General features: G+C 38.9%; 1 protein-coding gene across 3 annotated transcripts; it reads right to left on the bottom strand.

Annotated features, from left to right (window-relative positions):
• Positions 1 to 3,461: 3,461 nt before the first annotated feature.
• Positions 3,462 to 9,926, bottom strand: LOC102305995. 3 transcript variants are annotated; one of them, XR_006053301.1, is made up of 7 exons: positions 9,868 to 9,926; positions 8,538 to 8,894; positions 8,135 to 8,342; positions 7,544 to 7,645; positions 6,263 to 6,376; positions 6,027 to 6,182; positions 3,462 to 5,615 (listed from the first exon to the last, which is right to left on the bottom strand). XR_006053301.1 is itself a non-coding variant. In XM_042215690.1 (4 exons), the coding sequence occupies exons 1-4, from the start codon at positions 9,905 to 9,907 to the stop codon at positions 7,552 to 7,554; spliced, it is 699 nt and encodes a 232-aa protein (XP_042071624.1). In that variant the 5' UTR covers positions 9,908 to 9,920; the 3' UTR covers positions 6,388 to 7,551. The 3 variants fall into 3 exon arrangements, 1 of the variants encoding a protein (XP_042071624.1); XR_006053300.1 differs by having other exon boundaries at positions 6,263 to 6,300; XM_042215690.1 differs by lacking the exons at positions 3,462 to 5,615; positions 6,027 to 6,182; positions 6,263 to 6,376 and having other exon boundaries at positions 6,388 to 7,645; positions 9,868 to 9,920.
• Between the last annotated feature and the right edge of the window lie 482 nt (positions 9,927 to 10,408).

Genomic DNA, 10,408 nt, shown 5'->3' with positions numbered 1-10,408 from the left:
TAATACTAAAATATCTAACAGACATAGCTTACATATTACTGTAATATTCTTGTCTGCTTGTTTCAGAAAAGTGAAGAGACGGGTATATGTCCATTTCAAAAAACAGCCACTCGCTTCAGCCGAGTCCGACATCTTCCGCTTTAGAATACGACTATGCAGCAAACTGGCGCAAAATGACGTGCACCTGCACTGCAACGATGTTAAAGCGGCAGAGTTTACTTCTGCGTTTAGAAGATAAATTGTTGAAATTAAATAATGATATTCAGCAAGTTAAATTATTTTACAATGTAACGCAAGTACATTGTAAGTAACTGTAATTAAAATACCTAAAAATGAACAGTAATTAGTTACTCTAATTTTTCAGTGGAAAAGTAATTTAATTACAGTAACGCGTTACTTAGTAACACATTGCACCCAACACTGGTCGGGGGACTCTATCCTTGGGGTGGACCAATTTTTGGCGCAGTGTGTTTTGGGGTTTAAAAGCCACAGAGACCCGGTGTTTAGAAAAAATGTCTCAACTGTTCCGATACTCCTGACACATATGGGATCACTGCAGGTTTTCACTTGGGCAGCGGTTGTCCTTCTCTCCTGGATCGGCTGGAGCTTTCTTTAGGTGTCTTTCCAGCTTTGACAAAAGTCCAGGTGGGATAACCACATTTACTTATGGCCTTCTTGATGTGCTGTTCTTCTGCATCCCTGGCCGCTGTGTCATTGGGGATGGTGTTTGCTCTGTGTTGTAGCTTTGAGCATGCAGCGTACTCAACCTCTGGGCGACCACTATGGTTGCAATGCAAGTCCACAAATCACCTGGGATGAGGCAACCGATCCTGGTGGTGCAGGTTTGCAGTTAATCACAATCTAATTTATAAACACAGACAGATTGCCATCATATCGTAATCACCTGGGATCAGTTTGCATGAAGAGCACAGCCCTATTGCTGCATCAAATAGTGACACAAAACTGTGAGTTACCGTGAGGTTTGTGACAGGTAGTTTACTAAAAATATATAGTTGATATATAGTTACAATGACCATATCTCCGCTGTAGACTCCTCCACTATCTTCCTCTCCCTCAGGAACAGAAATCAGCTGAGGAGGAGTTCACAGGACAACAAAAAGCCTGTTTGATTTGTTTTCTTTCGACTCAACCTTTATGGATACAACTGGGGGAAAAAAACAATAATTTAACAGCAAGTATAAGACAAATAATGCCATGATTGTAACTCTAATGTAATGACTGAATTGGGTTGGTAACATGTTACATTAAATGTTACAAAACAGATGTTTTCAGCAGCACTGAATTATTATTATTAATTACTATTAATAATAATAATTCAGTGTCCAACCTGTATGGCTAATTGGACCATGTACATTGATTTTGGCTTTTTTACATTTTCGAATATTAATGCAATTAATACAATATTTCTTATTTTACTTAGACAGATGTCTGCCCGGGATCCTAAAGTGGGAGCTCACAAAGAGCTAGTGTGTCCTCCTAATTGGCTGGATATGCCTGACATACACGAACAGTGCACAGGGCAGCCTGGCACTGATCCCTGCTTCAAGCCCTCAGTGGGAGTTATTCGTAGCCTTTGGCATGAACGCATGGTTGGGCTGGAGGATCACCCCTTTCCTGTCCGGCAACCACCTGCAGCAACGCCTGTGGACCTACGGAGCATGGAGTTCACTAATCTTTTTGGTAGATATTATACCCAGCAAGAAGGCAATTTCAGGGACAGACATTTCAGGTCAGTGTCCTCAAGCTGTTTGAAAGATGGCACTGAGGACAAGGTCCAGGTACCAAGGGGTAGCCAGGGCACAGGTATGTGAATTGTAAGTTGCTGGGCACCCCTCAGGAACCATCTTTCATGCCCGTTTCCTAGAGGCATAGAGAGGGATGTCATACGTTTATGAGACATTCGGGCTGCCGGGATAGTTGTAATGTGGGTCAGTTGTAACACTTCCAATTTCTCCAATCAGGGCTAAGTTTCAAATGATGTGACTCATCCTGTGCATGCCCAACTCAGTTCTGCTATCACATGTGAAAAATCAGCACATTTTGTCAAACACAGACAATTTAACATGAAAAAAAGTAATTTGTATGCCAAAAAGTAAGTTTTTCTACTTTATTTCAATTTCTAATAGCATTATCTGCTTTGCAGTTAAACTCATCAAACTTAAATTATGTTATTTGTATGTCTATGGGGATATATTCTGTGTAGGTCTTTAGTGCTAATGTTTTAGCCGTTGGCTGTAATGTTAGCTAGTTCATGGCTATAGGAGTCTGGGTCAGTTGTAACAGCAACAGTCTGGGTTAGTTGTAACAATAATGCAGATGTTACAACTTACCACACTATTACTTTAACTTATATTAAACAAGTTTGGGCAACGACATCAGCAGAGAGAGGTTCACTGGTCGCTTTGTATATGCAGTTAATAATAATAATGGATTGGATTTATATAGCGCTTTTCTAGGCACCCAAAGCGCTTTACAATACCACTATTCATTCACTCTCACATTCACACACTGGTGGAGGCAGCTACAGTTGTAGCCACAGCTGCCCTGGGGCAGACTGACAGAAGCGAGGCTGCCATATCGCGCCATCGGCCCCTCTGGCCAACACCAGTAGGCAAGTAGGGTAAAGTGTCTTGCCCAAGGACACAACGACCAGGACAGAGAGCCCAGGGATCGAACCGCGACCTTCCGGTTACAGATGCGATTCCCAACCCCCTGAGCCATGGTCGCCCTTAATGCCATTGGCAACACAATTCCTCCACTGTTTGTGTTCCCACACATACATTATGCAGACCACTGTGTCAGAGATGGACCAGTAGGAAGTACTGGTAGTGGAAATAAGTCAGGATGGGTGCAAGAAACAGATTTCCTCATCTTTCTGAAGCACTTTGCAAACCACACCAAGGTAAGCCATGATAAAAAGTAATGGAATTGCGATGCTGGTGAACAACTACATTTTTTCAGCTTCATTGTTATGTTCAAAATTGGTGCAAGAGTTGTAGGTTATAATGCCCACTGAGCCAATGAGGCCAAACTCAAGGAAGACCAACCAAAATTAATGAAATATTCAGTTGCAGAAAATTTTATAATTTGTCTTTTTTGGGGGGTTGGAATATGTTCAAAAGCTAGATTTCTGCATTCTGTCACACACACACCATAGCTACATAAATGGATGTAAGTGCATTCATGTGTTGAATAAACAAAGATTACATGTTAATGTTTTGTTAGTACCCTTATTTCATTGTGTTACATTTCACCCCAGGATATGTTACAACTAACCCAGACTATGGGGTTAATTGTAACATTTCACTCTTGTGTTTGAGCCATACCATGCAATGGGTAATTGTGCTGCAGAGAAAATAGCTGCACTATTTAATAGCAGAGACATGTAAATACTTTGCATTACATTTTGAATCCACTACCTTAAAAGAGCTCCAATTTACAGACAGAAATGTCAAAAATGTTACAACTATCCCCGGTCTCCCCTACTCACACAGGGCAAAGACAGCCATAACATAGAAACCAGAAGACAACACACAAACACACTCACTGGGTTTCCCATGTCTCAACGGGTAAGACACGAAGCATCGCCACACCACTGCTCTTATTGTTTATCTTATGGTGTGAATGAAATGCTTGATGTTACATGTTATGAACTGGGAAGCCTGAGACTGAAACTTGCGAGAACAAGCTGGGTTCCTCTAGCAGGCCTCTAGCAGGCCAGAGAAGCTTTTGCTTGCTGAGCTAACGCGCTAGCCACAGCCAGGTCCTGCTGGCTGTGTAAACCCGCAAAACCGTGGGCAATACGACAGGGGATACGACCGGATGTAGGACCCTAGGCGTGCAACAGTGCTACTGTGCAACCCTCAAGACCGTGAGACAAGGTGCCAGCAACTAGTCTCACTGTAGCTTATAAGCTTTTAACAATCTAATAATTTTTTTTTATAACAGAGACAGGCTCCCAACCCCAAAGGTAAACAGACACACCCTGCCTCCTAAACCACACAGTGTGCCACACAAAGTACATGCATGCAACCAAGTGGAGATCAAACAATCACCAATATGATCTCTCGCTAGAGAGCTAGTCTCGATATGATAACGAACACATTTTCTTTCACTCTACACTGAGCTCACCATCTTGGTAACAGCTCAGCCTCTTTGCTCTTCCTGATGTGTAAACAGAATCCAGCTTCACAATAAAATGTGCCAGCGTCATCATTTCTGCTGCCAATGGTTTTTATGTTTAAAACTGAGGCTGCGTCTGCTTAATGTTGTCAGACTGTTTATTCATACGCTGCTCCTAAATACATTGGTATTGCAGGTCTGTGTTTCATAGCAAATGTGGGTGAAACACTTGCATTTACATAGTTTAACACATCGGTGCACCACAGAGCCGCACATCACACAATGCATTGAAGAAAATACATTTTGTCAAGAATTTTTTTAAATGAAGTTATTTAATTGATGCGTCGTTGCAGCCATAGTTGAAAGTTATGTCCAATTTTTTGGGTGGTCTTTGGCATTCTTCAGTACATTCTGTGCAGTTTACCCAGAGCAAATCATATAAGATGCATGTTAGAGAACGTAACACCACAAATGTGTGAAGAAAAAGTATAAGATTAAGTATCAATTTATTTCTAATGTTCTGTTTTCAGCACTCCATTCAGCATCTGCTGAAACTGTCACTAGATCAACTAATCCCGCCTATTATTTATTTATTGCCTGTAAGGACTGCAGTTCCATCATAAACATAAAGCTTAAATTGTGCCCCAATCTGCATATTTACATTTTGCGAACTGAAATCGGCTGTTTTGCTTTGTAATAACAGCTTACATAAAATGTGCAGGAGATGACATTGCTGCTTGTATGCAAATTCAATTCAATTCATCTCAATTTTAAGTAATAGCCCAAGAAAAAAAAATGGTGAACAAAATACAGAAATTCTCAAAGATTATGTAAAAAACGGGCTTTAGTATAAACTTCACTGGAAATGTTATTTATAATTTTACTGTTTTTCTTATTATTTGATAATCATTAGTCATTGAATCATCAGTCAATCATCATTGTGTGAACTACTTTATTACCTTTGATCATTGATTATTGTTCGTGTATTTTTTTTCCTTTGCACTAAAACAGAACTTTTCTTCATGTGCAAAGTTGTGTGAAGTTAGTACCAACTACTTTTAAGTAGTTATCAACTACAGGCTAACTTTCTATAAACTCCTCAGCTAAATACAAAGGTGGACTATCCAATGGACTATGATCAGGTTGCTACAAATCAGTTATGCCTGTTGATCCACTATGAAATCCATTATTTCAGCAGTTGCTTGTTTCCCTGACTAATAAAAATCACAATGGCATGATTAATGGAAGAAAGTTTGTGTTACCAGTTGGTCTGAACAAACTACAACTATCATAGCAATAAGCCTGTAATAACATTACTACTGATGGTTTCCAACAGTAGAATACAGAGGAGGTGAGGCGTCTTTGGTGTGGTTGGCTGTGCTGAAATGTACATGAGGCGTGGAGTACAAAACATCTGCATGGCCACAGGGGGCGCTGTTGGTGGCAGCAAGCTTACTCAAGTTCTCTTCACTCTGGAAGATACAAATCAGTCTTTAGAAACTATTTTCTAAACAAATTAAATTGTACAGATACACAAAGATTCAAATTTATATAGTACAAATTCACATTTCTTTTTTTCACAGTTTACATCATTTAAAAAAAGGGGGTTACACCCAGCTGTGCCTTTTTATAAAAAAAAAAAGGGAAAAAAAGAAAAAGGAAAAGAAGAAAAGAAAAAGAAAATAGGCAGAAATCACAGAAATAGATACTATAATGATGCAAAAACAAATTGCAGCAACACAAAGTGCTTCTTATGAAATCATCCTGAATCCTTGACTGTAAGAGGACCATGATCTTTATATTGATGGATGATTCCACAGTTCCCACTACCTGATAAAATCCAAAAATACTCTGGCATGAAACCTGAAAAATCAAGTACTTACTTTGTTCTGAGGACAGATGACAAGGCTGTAGTCATCTGTGCTTTCAACTCTGTTTCCTTGGGGGCATTTGGCAGTGGTGTAAATTGAAAATACTCCTTCAGGAGGTAAATTGCTCAATCTGTCCTCCTCTCTGATCTCTTCATACAACTGACTGGCCTGGAGGACAAAAAAAAAGTTATTTGAAATCAAATGAAGCTAAAATCAAGTTCAGGTGTCTTGTAATTCCTAAAACTCACCGTTGTAATGTCAGGGGGCTCTGTTTCCACAGGAGGCCCTGAAGAACATGCAAACAGTAAACATCTGTCTTTAATATGCTGCTCCAACGCTGTTTAAAAAAACCTAAGGGAACACTTTAAAAACACATCAGATGTCAATTAATCTCATTTGGCAAATGTCAGTCAGGCTCCACGGTGCCAGGTAATGAACAGAGGGCCCACTAAAGTACATTGGCAACTCAGGCCACCCTCATGAAGTCTTTTTCTGATTATTTAGTCAGAGACCTTCACACTAGTACACCTTTTGGAGGTCATTTTGCACAAAGTAGCAAATACCAGCCCTGCTGATGTTGCTGAGTTGGACTATCTATGCAACCTGTGTAAGGTCCAGGTATCACCTCATTCTACCAGTAGTGACATTAGTCAAAAATACAGAAGACAAAAGATGGGGAAGGTAAAATTGTCAGTGGTCTCCAGTTGTAAAACGATTCCTGTTTGGGGGGGTTGCCTCATTGTTGTCATCAATTCATTAACACCAAAGGAGCTCAAAGATTATTATCCTGATTAAAATTTTTCACTCATTATTCTAATAAGAAACTGCAAAGATTACTGACTTCACAACTGTCAGGAGTTCAATAACTTGCTGTGACTAGTCACGGTTCTGAATCCTAAATGAACATCTGGTCGTGTGGTTAAAAATAGAGAGGCATAGATGGGTGTTAGAGTTGCATTCACTGCCACAGCAAAATCACAAGCCATGAAGCTGCCACATCTGGCTGCACCTCAGATGTTGTGTTTATGACTTTAACTTTAAACACTCATCAAATATCCAGTTTTTCGATCCCCTTTTACTGTAATAATGAAGTGATGATAAAACTTTGTGGTTTCTTTGGTCATTCAAAGCTTTTTTTTTTTTTTTACTTTGACTCAATCTTAGATCTCTAAATGTTTGTTCAACAACATAGTGTATAACAGTATCATCATTAGGAGTCTAAGAATATAAGGTGTTAAACAGAAACTTTATGGTAAATATGGCAGAGCGATGATACTGTTATGCAACTTGCGACCCTTTTTTTAAAGTGAGAAAGTTGCCATAAGTCGCATTCATAAGCCTCAAGCTTCGATTAGGGAGCTGGGGAGGAATCAGGGTTCATGATGCAGAAGCACTTTTAAGAATTACCAGCTACATATATTAATACATTTTTGCAAGGCAGCTTGTTTAAGGTTGGCGATAGACATCAATACCGTGTTTTCTGAAGTGATGAAGACACTGTCTTATGTTCATGTTTACTTTAGGCTCACCTTTAGGTTTACTGGCCCTCCTCTTCTTGCAGAAAATCAGCAAAGCCACTGGTAAGACAGTGATCAGAATAAGAGCCACCACAGGCAGCGTACCTGCAGTAACTTACCACAAGATATTTGTTTTAGTCAAACAGTGTAAATATATGGCCTAAAGGCTTTACTCACTTTTCAGAAAAAACTGCATACACCCAGTGTCATATGGACTGGCATACTTACCACAAATATTGAAACATTCACCAGACAAACTGCTTATCAAGCATGACTGAAACTTTTACAGCTGCTCAGAGCAGTTTAGTGTAATATTTGCCTGATTTTACATGTTTTATTTACACTTATTGAACTTTTTACTTAAAAGAACAGATGCGTGTATACTATTCCAACCAACCGACGTGCAGGTGGCTCAGTTATAAACACACTTGAAATTTAACAGGCCCGGAGGACATCCTAGTCTACACACCCACACACACATCACGACACACACACACACACACACTGCACACACACACATATATATATTATATATATATATATATTTATATATTATATATTATATTATATTATAATATATATATATATATATATATAATGTACCTAAATTTGGAAGAGGTGTCTGTGTCTGTTTGGAGGTTGAAGAGGAGGCTGGTGAAGGTGTGGTGCCTCCTGAAATGGAATTTAAACTCTGTGATGTTGGGGGTCTTTGGTGATGTTGTCACCGTTGCTGTTGTCATGGGGGCTGATGAGAGAAATGTTGAAACTGGCGAAGGTTGCACAGTAGACTTTGGTTTTGAGGTCACTGAAGCTGTGAAGATGAAACATCCACAATCACAACAATACTACTCAAAGAAGTTTGTATGTGTTCATGCGAGAAACAGTTTGGGGTTGTTCTGTGTTTTACAGAAGAATTTATAAAAACCAATTTTGTCTAAATATTATGAGTCACTTGAAAGAAAATAATTCTTCATGTCTTCACAAACATGACATTTAGTCAACTCACCGTCTGTGACAACAATCTCAAATTCTTCATTTGAATCAAATGGCAAAATTCTGTCCAAAGAGCATCTGTACATTCCAGAGTCAGATCTTCTCAGCTGTGTGATGCTCACATTCAGAACTGTCTTATGTAATGGATAAAATCCTTCTTTATATTTAATGCTGTATCTGCCATTCTGCGCTGAGTCATCAGTTGTGTCAATGAGAATGTTTCCTTCTTCACATTTTCCCGTACAGAAGAGTCTCCTTCTTCCAGTTAAAGAAAATGTGCATTTAACTGTGATGCTTCCACCCTCCATTTCTGTATAGATGGGAGTTTCTGCATTAACAAAACCAGAGTATCCTGCATCCTGCAGTCCTGCTGAAAATACAATAAATCACTAGTTACTTTCTTCTCGTAAAATTTTGCAGCCTAAAAAGATATATTAAAATGAAAGAAGACAAATCTTCACTTTAACACAACTTTTCAAGTTAAGTCAGCGTTTTCAGTATGTTTAACTTGTGTTTTAGTTATTTGAATTTGCAAACCATGGACTTCCTGGTTTTTGTTGGGATCTACACAAACCTTTTGCTGAGGAAGACTCAGAGTCACAAATTTAATGATAAACAATTCTAATTAATCGAAACAGTGGGAACCGGTTCTTGTTGAGAGCCTCATTTACCTGGCAGGAAACATGGCGCCTAAGCGGCTCAAACGCTCAAAAGTTTGGTTACACTTTACGAGAACAGATGACAACAGGGCAACTTGCAAAGTAGATATTTCATTTAAGGGAGGAAGCACTACGAATATGCAAATTTACAAACTTGCAACAAATATAGACAAATGACTGTGAGTTTCATTTATTTATGACGACATCTTAATCTGCTTTTTGGATGTTTACAGGTTAAAATTGTCTTTTTTGTTGCTTAACATCCAAAGCTTTCAGGTTGTCAACACTTGTTCTCTAATGTTTTGCTTCACAAAAGATGAGAATGGTACAGCAAACAAGGAACCAACTCTGAGTACCGTTTCGAAAATGATGGTAACATTTAACTGCTTTACCTATCATTTCAAGGGTTTCTTGTCTTTGCTAAAACAGTTTTTAGTTCTTCACAGGTTTAGTTGTACTTCCAGTGAACTGCATGTTTGACTGACTCTTTCCAACTCTGCGTTTAACCACAGAAACCAATAACATGTAAGAGGCAGAAGAAAATGAAAAAATGCTGAAACAGCTTATCGCTACAACTGCTCAACAAGAAGCTTAAGCTTACTGATCAACTAGAAATAAAAAGGAAACAAAGACAAATAATACGGAGACTAACAAAATTAAAGAAATATTAATAAATTGACCCACCAAGAAAGATGAAACAGACCAAAGCGCGGAAGACTTTCATACTGAGGTTCTGAGGCATACTGATATTCAGGTGGCTTCTCTTCTGTTTTCACTTTCAAACGAGGACGTTTTCACTTCTCTTTTATGATGTGGTCCCTTCTTCAAACAAACCTCACACACACACATGCATACACACACACGCACACACACATACACTTTTGGTAAAGTTGTTAGTGAACAGCTGCTTATTTACAGAGTCATAGACCCAATGGAATTACAACTGTGTGAACTCCAAGTAACTGGCTCTGGTAGGTTGAGTGTTGATGTTTAAAGAACAATTCATATGACAGTAGACTTCAAACCAAGTAGTTCTATGTGCATTTTTACTTGCCTTTCCTATTTGAAAATTGTCAGTTAAACTCTCAACATCACAAAAGTACCAGATGAATAATGAAGGCGTCATGGCCTTGAACACAGTTTAAGGTACAACTACATAACAATAAGGCAGAGGTCGGGAGAGTTGAAACAGAAATTTTCCATCATCGTATATTTATTTTGAATC

This window comes from Haplochromis burtoni, unplaced genomic scaffold (assembly GCF_018398535.1).
Source record: "Haplochromis burtoni strain Fernald_Lab_line unplaced genomic scaffold, NCSU_Asbu1 Contig_797, whole genome shotgun sequence".
Taxonomy (NCBI): domain Eukaryota; kingdom Metazoa; phylum Chordata; class Actinopteri; order Cichliformes; family Cichlidae; genus Haplochromis; species Haplochromis burtoni.
Note: the sequence above shows the minus strand (reverse complement) of the source record. Positions and strands in the feature narration are given on the sequence as shown.